General features: G+C 40.0%; 1 protein-coding gene across 2 annotated transcripts in view; it reads left to right on the forward strand.

Moving 5' to 3' along the window:
- The window catches only part of EGFLAM (EGF like, fibronectin type III and laminin G domains), a 75,437-nt gene that overhangs the window by 21,551 nt on the left and 39,105 nt on the right, over positions 1-14,781 (forward strand). For both annotated transcript variants that reach the window (XM_054518012.1, XM_036404002.1), the window contains exons 5-7: positions 1,656-1,773; positions 2,021-2,156; positions 8,618-8,784. In XM_054518012.1, coding sequence (XP_054373987.1) covers positions 1,656-1,773; positions 2,021-2,156; positions 8,618-8,784 — 421 coding nt within the window. The remainder of the gene's footprint in view (positions 1-1,655; positions 1,774-2,020; positions 2,157-8,617; positions 8,785-14,781) is intronic.

Genomic DNA, 14,781 nt, shown 5'->3' on the forward strand with positions numbered 1-14,781 from the left:
TTTTCCTCATAAGCATAAGTGTAATAAAGAGGAATACTGGCAGGAAAAAAATGCACAGAGTTTAAGGGCAGACAGACAGTATGTATGGCATGGAGGATAGAAAGGCAGGAGCAGGGGCATCACTTCTGTCACCAGGAAGAGGTACAGGGTTTTCAGCAACTGGCTTCTCAGATCACATTGTGAAAGACCTCAGTCCCTTCAGCTGTGAGACTGAAAGACCCAGATTAATCTTTCAGAGTGAGTGTTCTTGCTGCCTCTCTCTGGACAATTACTATCCCAGCATTGTTATCATCTCAGATTCATCACAGACCTGTCCAGATCATTCGAGCAGATCAAGGGTGAATGATGGAAAAACAAGATAGTGGTCAGGTGATCCATGTTAATAGGAAATCAGTGTTGGAGCTCCAAAACCATGTCCACAGAAATGACAGATGGCAGGGTGTTGCTGAACAATGTTGTAGTAATAATGTAAGTTCCCCAAAGAATAGAGAGGAAGTGTTTTTTTCCAAAAGACCATCAGAAGGAAATTTAGCAGTTAATAAAATTTTGGGATTGTTTACTATTTGAATGCAACTGGAAGTGCAGATTTGTTCCAATATGAAGAAAAAGGAGAACTCTACATTTTCAAATACGCTGTGACTAATGTGTTTAACATCAGAGAAGGAAACCCAGAAGAATAGTAGCTGTAAAACAAGTTTTTTGTAAGTGCTTATTTTTCACACCAGAACAGTCTTTGGTATAGAACCTGATATTTCTCTTTCCTTGTATATGCTGTCAAAATTCATAAGTTTGGGATTAACATAGACATTCCAGGTAGGCTGCAGGTAAAGAATACTCAATTTGATCTTTAAGGGAGAGTACACATGTATGTACTCTCCTTTAAAGATCATATCTAAATGTCTGAGGCTGATCCATGCTATGTGAAGCAGCCAGTGATGAAATGTAATGTTTTGGTGATGTTTTCTGTTTTCTGGGAGATTTGAACTGGCTCCTCTGAACAGCATTCATCAGCCCAAGCTCTTCACATGGAGCTGAGCATTGCCTCCTTTATGGTAGTTGTCTGTGGGTTAATCTTTCTGTGTTTATGGCAGAAGGACAAATAAGGGAAATGCTCGCTTCAGGTCAAGGCTGTTAGCGGAGCTCATAAAATTGTGAGAGATGAGGGGATAGGGCTCTGCTCCGTGAGAAATTAAGGATCATCAGTTCACACTGCATCAAATTGCTTCACTCTCAGGAGGTTTTATGGCCTCTGAATTTAAAAGAGAAATAAAAACAAACAAGAAATAAAAAAGAGGAAAACACACCAGACTGATACCAAATGCTAGCAGTTGGCTCAACAGAGGGAATAATATGTGCCTTTGACTTCACCAGTGAAAAAGCTGGATATAAAATGCAAATATCTGCAACCTTATGAGTTATGCTGAGGAATGGGTCCAGGTCAACCTTGTGGATTCCCCTGGGGCAAAGCTGCAGCTTGAGAGGAAACATGATTCTATTTGTGTTTGTTGTTTCTGAGCTGTACTGGGCAGAGGACAATCTCCCAGAGAGAGTACAGGGAAAACACCATGAAAGATCCCCAAGTCCCAGCTCACAGCAACCTCCCCACTCACACAGAAGTGCTGTCACAACGTGCTTTTCTGCTCTTGACTTGGCAGGATGTTGTTATTGGCGACCTGAAGCCGGGCACTGTGCACCGCGTTAGCGTTGGAGCGTACAGCTGGGCAGGGAAAGGACGGCCCAGCATGCCCAGGGAGGTGACAACCTTACCCCAAGGTAACTCTGCCTGCAGGGCTCTGCTGCACGACTGGCAGGGCAGATGCCTGTAGCACGCACACCTGAGCTCTGTTGCGTGCAGCATCATGGTACTTCACTGGTACTTTTCCGCACGTGTAGGGTTTTAGAGGGGCAATAGCATGAGGGGAGAAGCCTATGAATTTGATTGCTAAGTCTGTGGGTGTGGGGTGTTGTGTGTAGCAACCCAGCTGCTTCTCTAATGTTGCTCCTTTGCACTTCTTCTTAGATAAGTGCATGCCTCCTGCGCCACCCTATCAGCCCCAGATCGTGGTGGTTTCTGATTCAGAAGTTGCGTTGTCCTGGAAGCCTGGAGTGAGTGAAGGAAGTTCTCCCATCCAGTACTACACGGTGGAGTTTATCAGGCAAGTTTGCTAGTGGAGTCTGAATTTCAGTGTTTGAGCACTATAGCGTTTTGGGGTTTTTTTAACCTCAACTGCACTATTCAACTGCATATAGATATGATTTATTTACTTACTCTGTATTGTATGCTTAGTTTTTCTCTCAGTGTGTGTTGAATTACCATGGAAATTTAAAGACAAAACCAGAAAGGATCCAATTTGTTATAAAATCACCAATAAGTTGTACTTTCTCATGGAAAAAAAAAAAAGGTCTGATTTGATCTGTTTCCTCTAACAGCGGCCTGGATTAATGAAGTTTTAAGTTTCTCCTGTCATCAATGCTGTCAAACCATGCTGAGAAAAGGATGTTTGGCAGAGTGGTTTCCCTAGGCTGCTTTAGGAAATAGTCCAAGGACTGGAAATTCAGTGTGTTTAACACTTTTACCTGACAAAAGTTATAGTATCATAGAAATATCAGGTTTTGGAAGAGACCTTCAAGATCATCCAGCCTGATCATCAACCCAACACTGTAGCCCCTAAAGGAATAAATCACATAACCTGCCAGACCGAGACACCTCTTGAACATAAAGTTGTTTTGGTCTTGAGTTTGCAGAATTTAGACTTGCTTTATCATGCTAATGCTAACCAAGTTGACGTGAAATGTTGATTTCTCTGTTTAGATTTGGGGGGAAAAGTGGGGTGTTGGTGGGGTGCTTTTTTTGTTCTTTTATGATGAACTCGTAAAATTCTCAGCAGTAGAACTGAACTGGCAGAAGTTTCCAGTCAACAAATTGGTTTTATAAGCTGCATAAAAAGGGCCAGGAGGAGGTGATTGTATCTGCAAGCATAAACAAGTATCTGAAAAACGTGACTCTTCATATGCTTGTGTGAGCTAATATCTGCATACAAATCTATTTAGTTTTATTTGTCTCAATGTTTACCCTTACAGTGAATGTAAAATTCACCCTTTTAATTCTTTGAGCAAATACTTGATTACAGGTTTTAGCTGAGGTTCCTGGAAAAGAAGAGAGAATTGATTCTTAAACTACTCCTATGTGTAAAAGATCAAAAAAAATTGTTCTTAAGGAAAACATAGTAATTTTTAAAAAGAAATTGTTGTTGTTAGAACACACAGGAAGAACTTGATTTTCAAAGTACGGGTACAATCTAGAAGATATTGATGTAGCAAAAAGAATACCCAGACTGAAAACCTACTTGTTAACTGATGCACTTTGTATTTGGGCTGAAAGCCCCCATATTTAGTTGGAGGCCATCCAATATTCAGTGCACTGCAAGGCAGGACATGAGAGCCAAAGATCCTTATCTCCTTTGTGTAATGTCTGCTGTAGACCTACAGTGACATTTCTTCAATATCTCTTTTTGAACACAATTTTTATCTGAACTTTTTGCTCTCTCTCCATCTCTTCTCTCTCATTTGCTCAGTTGATGGGGAAGGGATTTTGTTACGTTCTGATTGACTGCACAGTGGAACCTGGAGGCTTATGTAAACTTCTTCATAGCACCAGGAGCCTGCTAATGGAAGAAGTGGGCACCATCATCTCCATCTGATGCACCAAAAGTGCACCCTTGAATGTTTTTGTTCAGCCAGGGAGTGGAAAGCTGCTGTTTAGGTCAAAAGATGCAAGTGATTGAAATTTCAGTGTTTCATTGGCTTTAGACTTTGGGAAAGAATTTGCTAACAGCAAAATGTTTTGATTACACTGTTTAGTTTGAGGTTTAAAGCTAAGTTGAAAGTGCCTTTGTTAATCTTGGGATTATGCTCTCTTAGCCTTGGAAGCTTGGTTGTATATTTGGAATAAGTTCAATGAGCCATAAGCCCTAATGGCAGCTAAAGGTAAACATTTAACTTTAAGCTTCGTTGTCTTTTGCTGCATATAGTTTTAATTACTATAAAATGTATTATCATGAGTTAAAGCTAGTAAATTAAACCAATGTAAGACTAAAACAAATCAGCTCAAGTAAATTAGAATTAGGTCCTCTTATGTCAAAGAAATACACCATTATCCTGTGATATTACAAAATTAATAACTTTCTAATGCAAATCTGTAATTTTGCTTGGGCACAGCACAAATGCCTAAAAACTCTGACATTGTTTAAGTAATTTCCATCTCCTTAGAATTAATTTTATGATTTTAACCATAGGAAAAACATGCTGGGACAAAGCACACCTCTCAATTGCTCAGCTATGATACTGGAGAAATACATTGCATTCATGAAAACTCAGTATATTAATTGTTTTGAGATACCAGAATCTAATCAGAACCAGAGCTCGCCTGCATCCTGTCTCTACTCAGGGTCTAAATTTGGTCCCTTATTTAAGCACTTGCCTGAGGGATTTCCCTTGGGACCAAAGGAAGTAGTTTGTTCAGTACAGGCAGGGGAGGGTAGCAGGCAGCTTCAGGTAAAAGATGAGCTGAGATAATTCAGACTCTGCTATGCTGCTGACTAACAGAGGATACTAAGGAGATCACAATCCCACTTGTCTAAATGCTGAAAGTCTGGAGGGAGACTGTAGGATTCATTCTTCACTGGATAGTTCTAAGGGAATAAAACATATATATATATATATATATATATATATATATATATATATATATATGTCTATGCAACTTTTTAGGCTCACTGTAAATATTCTATTGGTTAATGGTGAAAATGAAAAATGAAAAATTACATTTTTATGTAATGAAAAATTACATATTTTCATAAAAATTACATTTTTATGAAAGTCTCTAAAGTGAGACCTCAGACTTAAGTATATGAGCTTAGGTGTTTTTCCTAAAGATGCTATGCAAAATTAATTCTTAAAAATGTCTTGGATATTTTCACTCAAATACTCCAAATACTCAAATTTTTAATCCGTGAAATGCCTACATGATCTTTTAAACTTGGTGATTAACTTATCTGAATTTTTATAGCCACATAGCAGCTACAGAACCACAAGTGTTGAGCAGCACATGCCCTAAAACAATCAGGTCACTTTCTTTTAATCTCATTGGTATGTAGATGAAATCAAAAGCTTTTAATATTAATCTTGGCATGCAAAGGAAATTTTTCAGTATCTTGGTAGTGACATGAAACTTCTGCTGCAATGAACTAGGCAGGTTCTGCTGATAAAACTGGGAGATTTATTAGTATTCAGATGTTAGGGTGGTGCAGATTCAGCATAGTGTTGTGCACAGATTTCTTGATTAGTTTGAAGCCTTCCCTCTCCCTCCCAGAAAAATCTACCCCTGAATCCATTCCCTGCTGAACTGTCTCTGGCACTGCACTGAACCAGACAGTCATTGTTTGCTTTTGTTTGAAAAGAACCTGAAACAACAAATCTGACCAGGGAGACACCTCCCAGTGTCTAGGAAAAAATACTTTTAATACTGTTTCCCTGATTATTTCATGAAACAGGCATATTTGACTAGTATTTAGCTCACTGCTTGTGAGATTAACTCCTTGAATGAGAAGGTAACTGATGAAGAAGGAGGAGTGAAAGATAGTAGAGAGGAAGTGCTTAACAACATTATACTGTATTGAAGAATATCTAACAAGAAAATGAGTTACCAAAATTGTTCACTTTTCCTTTCCTCACAGATGGCCTGCCATATCAGTTGATCTATTTTGCACAAAGTGTCACAGTAATGTGAAATAATAATAGTTGCTAAAAATAATATGTTATAGTGCAGTATATTATACAAGAGATTTTTCCATTGCAAATGATGATGTATTGTACTTGTCATCATATTTATTATTTGCTGGAATACTTTTAAAAACCATTATAAGATGAATTTTTCCCTTGAGATGAGTACAAATACAGCACGGAAGAAAAATCAGAAACGTTAGAAAAATTGGATTGCTAGGGGGTGCCTCACACTTAAATAATTTCCAGGTGATTTTAAAAGGAAGTTCAAGTGACTATAAAATTGCTGTTCTCTGCATCAGAAAGAATTACCTTCCTGAATTGAATCAGTTCCCAAGTTACAACATAAAGCAATAATCCAAAATTTTGGGTACATTTGGCATGGAATTCTTCCCTTGGTTTATACCCATCCAGTCCTATTTCCTTTAGCCATGTATTTATTATCTTAAAACCACTATGACTTGTGTTAGATTTTTTTCTGCATAGCGTTTATGTGTCGGAGATGCAGAGCTGCATCAAGAGCAGGCAATGTCCATGGAAGGTGTCTGATTTCCCCAGTCACAGATACAGTGGTTGGAGCTGACCTGCAAGGTGCTGTCCCTTCTGTTGGGGAATGTACTGCTGCAGAAAAATGGGAAAAGTTGTACCAGAATGAGCTCTTCCAGTGTAAAAGTTGACAACACATTGAAATACAACATAAAAAAAAAGGACTGTGAAGACAGTTTTCAACAAAATGTTCCCATCTTAGGGAACATGGGAGCTGGCTTGCCCTGGATGCACTCACCAGCTGAATTTGTGTTCCTTTCCCCATCTGTTTGCCATGTTTTCGTCTCATACTGTTTTGTTCACACAGGGAGCATTCTGGAGAAGTAGCAAAGGTCAAGTGATAAATCTCCCTCTTTCCCTCCTTCAGCTGAAGATCCTTACATGTTTGCAGGCATTTCCTTTATTATAAACTTCTGCAGAAGGAAATGTTGGGAGGGACAGTCAGTGTGTTTGAAGCCTAGCCTGCTGTTTGTGTTATCTCCTAGATCTTTTCAGGGTGCAGTGCCTCCTTTGGGTCCCTTCATCAAAGGTGTGTTGTTTCCACTTGGGTGGACACACGGGCAAGGTCTGTTGCAAAGAGGCATCTCTTGAGCTAGCAGGAATTCCTTGGATGGGAATTAGAACCAAAAAAGGATGTGTACAGGAAAATTGAAAACACTACTAAGCAAGCCTTTGGAAGGAGGCAGTGTTAACAGCTTTCATTTGGGAAACGCTATATATTTTCATTTTGGCCCAGGCATCAAAAGCTCAGAGGAGGGAAACAATGGAAGAGTAGCCAAAATAAATGCTCTTCTGTCTACCAGGAAATGGTGGTGAAGGGTGACTTAAGATGGTCTGTTTAGCTATCATTACATCTTGTGCGTTTGTCTTACTTTGTTTTTAATTTTAGCGAGACAATGAAATACTCGTGTCCTGTGTGCCACTGTGCACTTGAGACGGGCAGCTGGGAGCCGCTGCTTTGCCACTGCATTTGCCATGCTGGCACAAAGCAATGGACCTCAGTGATCAATAAATCTTATATTGACCACTAAAAGAAAACATACATTAACTTTGGCATTTCCTTCCAGCTGAAAATAAACAAATACAAAATGCCTGCCTTGTGTTATAATTTTTAATTTGAAGACTGTTGGAGACATTTGCAGCTAGTCCTGTGTAAACACTGGTAGATTCAGGGTGCACTTGGAGGTTATTTCCTGTAATAAATATTGCAAGGACACTGGAATAATTTTCTCTGAAAGCTATTTCTGTCCTTATTTTACTTTCATAAACTTTAATTTTAATATTTTGGGTGGCCTAGAGTGAATGTTTACATTATTATGTTGTTTGTATTTGTTTAGCTTCTTATTTTGTTCTCTCTTTGATAAGAAGAGGCCACTTTTGGAGAGAGTGGAAATGGTGTGAAAGCATCTGAATACTCTCTCAGAGTACTTGAAGTTGCCCAACCCTTTACAATGTGCCTGTATGCATGAATTTAAACTTGAAAACAAACTGCCATGTGAATGGTTATACTGGTTTCACTGGAAATATAATGGCACCTAGAGAAGTACTTATTGGCAGCTGGCTTCCAGTATGAATTGGGAGTTAACTAGGCATTGTCCAAAAGCAGCTATATGAATGTTATGAAATCCGGACACACAGGCCATGTTCTGTGCATTATTGTTCTGTGGGTTTTGTGAGTTGTCTGTGTGGGTTTTTTTGGTGGTTTTGTTTGGGCTTTTTTTGGTTTGGGTTGCTTTTTTTTGTCTGTTTGTTTTTCTGACGAGAAGACTGGATCCATATGTTCCTATGTAAGTGGATTAACCTGATTACCCGTGAGATCAAATGTTGGATTCTCATCTTGCTAATGCTTGTGTATGTTTGAAGGGACTTACTGGCATTGGAACACAAACTCTTAAGAAATAAATCAAGACCTTTCCCTCTATTGCAAACTATTGCTTTATACAGCCACACAGAGAGGTGGTAACTGCGGGTAATAGACCCTTACTTGAAAACTATGAATCCAAAATCCACAAAACAGGTAAAATTGACTGGATTTGTCAGTCGTTCCTTGATTTTATAAGGAAAATCTGAGTAATTGGGTTTGTATGATTATACAGTTTTGAAATCACAGGCTTCACAGCTTGGTAATGGTGGGTTGCACAGTCTGATCCTTTAAGAGTGAAGGGTTTCAGTGATGATTTAGTAGACTTCTGTCTCATTTATTAGTGTATTTCCTAGAAAAGTATAAATGCAGCTAATTTATACAGCCGGCTTTAATTATTCAAGATCTGGTCTTCATTTCATCCTCAAGGCCAGACCTTGACAGCAACTGGACGGTAATAAGAGAGCAGATCCAGATGGAGTCCATGGTTCTGAAAGGACTTCTCCCGAACACCAAGTATCAGTTTGCCATCCGAGCAGCAAACTCCTTTGGATCCAGCCCTGCCAGTGCGCCGAGCGACGTCATCCGCACATTCAGTGAGTACAGACACCTTTTTGTCATTAAAGCTAAACAAAAATGAAGTTTTTTGTTTATCTGTAAATAAAGTGTATCTGGGGCAGCTGTGGAGGCCTGCTGGTGGAAAAAGTTGCTCTCCAGGCACAGTCACCTCCATTCTGACACCTCTCAGTCCTGCCTGAGGAGCTTGCAAGCAGGCACCCTGTGAAAGTCCAGCCATGAGCAAAGATCTGAAAAGACCCAGGCAGAATCACTCTCATGCCATTTCTTTGCTCTGGGGGTCATTGACAGTTATTTCTGGATTACTACTTTCTGAATTTTGTGCAGGTTTCATGCAATACTAATAAGTGAATATCATGGGGGAAAATGAGAGAGACGAATCTATTGTTAATTTTTTCTGTTCTTTGAAGCTGAACCTTATATATTACATTTATAATTCCAGCAACTCAGAAAGACCAAATCAAACTTGTACAGTTTTCTGAGGAGTAAGACTCTTAAGCAGAGTCATGAAAATAATTATATAAGGGAATAAGCACCCCTTTTTGATCAGAAGCTGCATAGCAAAAATATTAGGTGAATCTGCCAACTTAACAACTTGTTAACTATTGTATTTACATTTGTGTAGCAATATAAACCATGCACACTGCAGTAAGTGTTGGTCCAGTTGCTGCTGGGCTTCCTCAGGATGCGATCCTCTGCCATACTGGTTTCTCTGTAGGCTGACTTTAAGGGGCTGTTGCCCCTCATCACACCCAAATTCATAGCTTGCATGTGAGAATCCCAACCAAGACAACACAGAGCATATAGGGAATCACGCAAATCACATCTTCTAACAGCAAAAACCCCAATGTCACAAAGAGAAACAATGGAGGAAACAGAGCCAAAGCCAGCAGGGTATGGGAACTAACTGAGCTCTATCATTAATGTTCCAAAATTTTTCTATACAAATGTGTACTATACAGTACTTTTAAGTGCCTTTTTTTTTTCTTTTCTCACTCTCTCAATTGCAAACCATCTCTAATTAACTAGTGAAAATGAGCATTCAGGTAGGACTGTGAGCTCTGCAAGAAGAGTTTGCATGCTTCAAAAACACAAACAACATGCTTAGTGATCCACCAGTTTAACCTGATAAAGATTTATTTCTGAACTGCCTCTCTGTTGTGGAATCCCTTTTCTCATTGACTCTAATATGGCAGTTTCCATTCCTTTTGTCCCTCTGTCATAAATTCAGCCACTTGAACAGTTTGCATGTAGTTTGCTATGTCTGCTGAGCTCATAAGTTTAACTTCTGAAGTAAATGTTTGTGAAAACCTTGTGCAGTGTACTCTGGAGTTCCTTGGCCCATGGATCCTCCAGGGTCAGCTCCTGCTGCCTGAGGCACACGTGTGCTCCCTGGTATCTTGTTTATCTTTGGATGTTAGCAGCTGCATCCTTTGGTCAGAAAAGATAAAGTGTTTAGCTCTGTTAATAAGGGTGGAATCATCCTCATGCTGTGCTTATTACTGCAGTACTCCAGGGAAAACACTTTGCCTTGGAAACTACTTGTTCTGCAGAGGCCTGCCAAGATGTCTCTAGAACATGGGTTTCTGTCATTAGAGCTTGGAATCAGATTCACATCTGGTGTGCATAAGCATTGATTTCTAGAGAGGTTCATAAGGGACATTAGCTTGGTTCTCTATGCCTGGATCAGATCTGAAAATTCAGTATATTATGCATTTTGCACTGCTCTTTGATTTGGCTTAAAAAGTCTGTGCTGGCCCAGGGTAGGCACATTGGTGCTGCAGTGGCTGAGAGGTTGGTTTCCCAGCTCCAAGGGCCTGGCAGTGCTTGGCAGAGACCCTCATGAGCAGGCAGGGCTCCTGCAGGCCAGGGCCATGCCATGTCCATGATGTGCTCCAGCCCTGCTCCAGGCCACTTGCACTTGGGGCTACTGTGGTGCTCTGGACCCTCTGGCAAATGCAAATGTTGTTCTTTTGTCAGTGTACTATTTGAAAATAGGCTTAAAAACTACATATAGCCACTACCCATGAAAACCTGCATTATCTTCTGGATACCTGTTGTCACAACAACCAGATTTGTGCAGAGCAAGGAGTGTTGCTCAAAAGTGTCAGGGATGCATGCCTTTAGAAATAAATTATTTGGTTTTCTGAAGGGAGGAGTGTAGCTGAGATGATAGTCTAGCTGATAGCAGCTCTCACTTATCTTTCCTTGTGGTGTCTCTGTAGGAGACTGACTTGATGTTAACCAGATACACAAGTACTCTGCATATTACTAGAAAAGCTAAACTTTTGTTGGGAGAAAATTTTTCTTCATTAAAGCTGTGCAGAGCCTGAACATTTTTTTTTCCCGAAAACATTAAGAACCTCTGAAGAATGATTTAGTGGACAAGTTTCAGAAAAAAAAACAGGAATAAAAAAAAAAACCCCAAACTACACACTGTACTTAAAGGCATCCAATTAAAACTCACTTCTAATTCACATTATGTATCTGAAGGTACCCTCCTGCTTCTAGCAGCCAGAAAGCCCAGAATTTTGGTCCAGTTAATCACTCACTTCAGTTGCTCAGGTGTTAGTGTTCAGCAGATTTGAGGTCCTCAAAGTTTTGTGGTTTTCATCAGTCACTGCAGGAGGTTATGTGCCATTCACAGACACCTGATAATCCCCTGGGGTTGGCTTAGGTGGCATCTGCTGCTTGGCTGTCTCAAAGTGCCAGGCAGTGCCCTCTTAGTCACCTGTGAGTTTGAAAAGGTGCCAGACAGCTGGTATCTCTGAAACCGAAGCACCTTTTTTCTTCAGAGTGCACATCATAAGAATTACCACCTTCATTATTACTGCTGTTCCTCCTTCTACCTAAGCAGTGAAACATGCCACATGCCACAGATTTTTGATACTGTTTTCTGCCTGCCCATGTATTCTTCAGAAATTCTTGAAATATCTTAGAAAGCTGGCAGAAGTTATGTCTGATTCCTTTGCATTACATTTAGCTCACATGGTGCTGGCACTAAGGTCCTTAGTGTGTTTGGATTTTAAAGATTCACAGATTTACGCTTGTATATGCTGGATTTTTTATGCATGACTTGACATAAGTAGTGCTTTTCTGATATTTATTTTAATTGATTAACAAATTCCCAACATTACCTCAGGCACAAAGGACCTTCAGGGTCCATGATGTCTTGCACAGGTTCTCCTGCAGATCTTGCAGGCAGGCTGAGGCAGAGATGAGTCCATGCTACTTGGGGATGTTTTCTGTTGAGGTTTATCTCACTCTCACAGGTAGTTCACTCATTGTGTTTTTAAAATGGGGGTGGATTTGCACTACTCTTGACTGCATTGTTTCAGGTCAGCATAGGAAAACATCGTCTTGGTTTGCTCCACTAAAGGGATGCTGACAGTTTCACCTAATGTGACAGACCTCCCAAGGTCCTTGAAAATAGAACATGTGGCCTTGATTATAAGCAGTTACCCCCTTACCTACTAAAAAATGCATGCTTCGTTAATTGCTCCATTTTCAGAGAGTAAAGAGAGGGCAAGTTTCCCCAAGGGTTCTCATTTATTTGTGATTTGGTTTCATTAATTTTTTTTCTAGAGGGAAATGATGCAATAAATCAATTTTTTGTTGCCTTTCTTAACTACAGTTGTACATTGTGGGTGTTTCACCTACATAGTTGTTGGGATTTTGTTGTATAAAAACTTTCAAAATGTCATGGACAATTCACTGGAAAATAAAAGGTTGCACATACTCAGTTTAGAAACAACAAAATAAACTGTCCCAAAGAATGAAACAAAAAAAAAAAATGTCATCACCTGCATTGCTTAAATACCCTTCATCTCCTCGGGAAACAGATGGAGTTTGCACTGTGCCTGCAAGGTCACCAGCCTTGGGCTTTACCAGACCAGCAGAGGAAGTGTCTCCTGTTAAAAATACCCTCCTGCTTTTCTCCACAACAAACGTGACAGAAGTGCCTGCTTAAGCAGGGCACATCCCTTCCTCTGCTCCTGGCTGTCACTGCCAGGATCACACAGAGCAGGGCATTGCCACAGATGCTTATATATTCTGCATGGAGCTTGAATGTGTCACCTGAGGCCCAGGCACAAAAAAGGGGCAGTCTCTGAGGCCCAAACCTTGATTTAAATGGTGGTGATGTGTCCTGGGAGAAGGTTTTCCACAGAACTGTTTCCCACACATGTCCAGAGAATTTACAAAAGCAGTGTTACTTGTAAGTAACACTTGTAGGTACTTGTAGGGACAGTGACAAACAGCAAGAGACAGGCCAGCCAGCATGCAGGGTCACACTGTGAGTCACTGAAAGCCATAAAATGTGTTTTAAAATGTTCCTGATGTATTTTGGATTAAGACCTGTGGGGGATTCTGGATGAAGCCAGTCAGTCTGTTAACACTTCCATTCAATCTGTCTGTGTTACAGTGCCCCCTGTTCTACTTCTTACACTCTCTCAGGTCTCTTCATCAGTATGATGATGGCAACGTAATTAGCAAAACAAAAGTTTTTGTGGCTTTGTATTTGTTTTGAGAAGGATTTCTTTAGTATAACTTAATCTCTAATTATTTGGAAAGAAGATGTCCAAAGTTCATGACCCCCACAAGTTCTTCAATTATTTGTAAAACAGGATTATAGGACCTGGTAAAAGGTCTTACTCAGACTTCATCTCCTTGTACACTGGAATACTGATTTAATTAAATATAGCCTGCTTGTAATCTCTGCAGTCATTGTTTTGGTATTTGCAGAATACCACTTTGCTTAATTGTCCCTGATTTACCACCCATTATGAGATGAGCTCTCCAGGAAAGCAACACAGTGCACTTAAGAGATGGGCTGATGTCATGGTTTATCTACAAAAAGTCCTGTTAATTTCTCTACATCCTGTTTTGTAGTTATATTGCATCACATCACATGTGGCTATCATGTTATGTCCAGTGAGCGAAGACCAAATGTAGGGAAGGACAAGGCAGCTGACAAGGCAGTGGTCTGATACCTCATCAGTCCTGTGTGTAAGTCCAGACATGGTCAGGAGTGAGTCCATCCAGCAGCTGCATTGTGCATCCAAGTCCATCCAAATGCATTGCATGTTTCCAAAACTGCTCACAGATCAGCTGGTAGAGCAATGTGGCATGTGCTGGCTGAAATGCAGATAGCTAGAGTCAGGAAGGGGAAAAATTGGAGAGCTGGAGACCTGTGGATATTAGGACATCTTCTGAGGTCACACTAATTCTGGTGACACCAAACTTACATAGTGAATGTCTTTGAAGAAGGGCCTCAAAGCAGTCTTTCTACCAGACACAATAAGCCATACCTTCTTTGTTCTCTCTAAGGCTCTAAGTGTTGTACCAGTTAATAATGTGAAAGGAACCATTGTCCAGTTTCAAACAGTGGGTACATTTGGTCTCCTGAGGTTTTCTGTTGGAAAAGCATGGAACATTTTGTTCTGCTGGATGAAAGTGGCACACCTGCTGTTTGGAGAGCTGCCAGTCTCTCCTAAGCTAGCACATCTCATTGCATGCTGGTGGTTATTAATGTATTTTAGTGATAACCACTCAAATCAGGAGAGTTACATTTCTGTGAAACTGGCATGACATTAAAATCATACCCATACATGCAACTGTGTTTAGCTGAATATTTATTCCAGAGCTAACGTTTTCCTATGTATGAATATATGGATACTTCATTTTCTGCATTGCTTCACTCCTGCCATCCTCGTTGAACTTACATTCCATTAAGCCAATAGAACATTTGATAGGAAGGAAAATAAAATATGACAGTATTTTGACCGTAACAGATGTTTATTTTGTAGCTTATGACTTCTAAGTTAGAAAATGGAGTTTGTGTATTACAGCTTGTTTGGATACAGATTAGATTGTTTCCCTTGACACATCATTGTGAGTTTTCCCTCCTTTATTCCCAAATTATCTTTATGGCTTCCATTGCTCTTAGGCAAATTATACTTTTATACATTGAAAGAACAAAATTAGCTCTGAAATGCTTTCAGACATAACATAAAGGC

The sequence above is a fragment of the Molothrus ater genome, chromosome Z (genome assembly GCF_012460135.2).
Source record: "Molothrus ater isolate BHLD 08-10-18 breed brown headed cowbird chromosome Z, BPBGC_Mater_1.1, whole genome shotgun sequence".
Classification (NCBI taxonomy): domain Eukaryota; kingdom Metazoa; phylum Chordata; class Aves; order Passeriformes; family Icteridae; genus Molothrus; species Molothrus ater.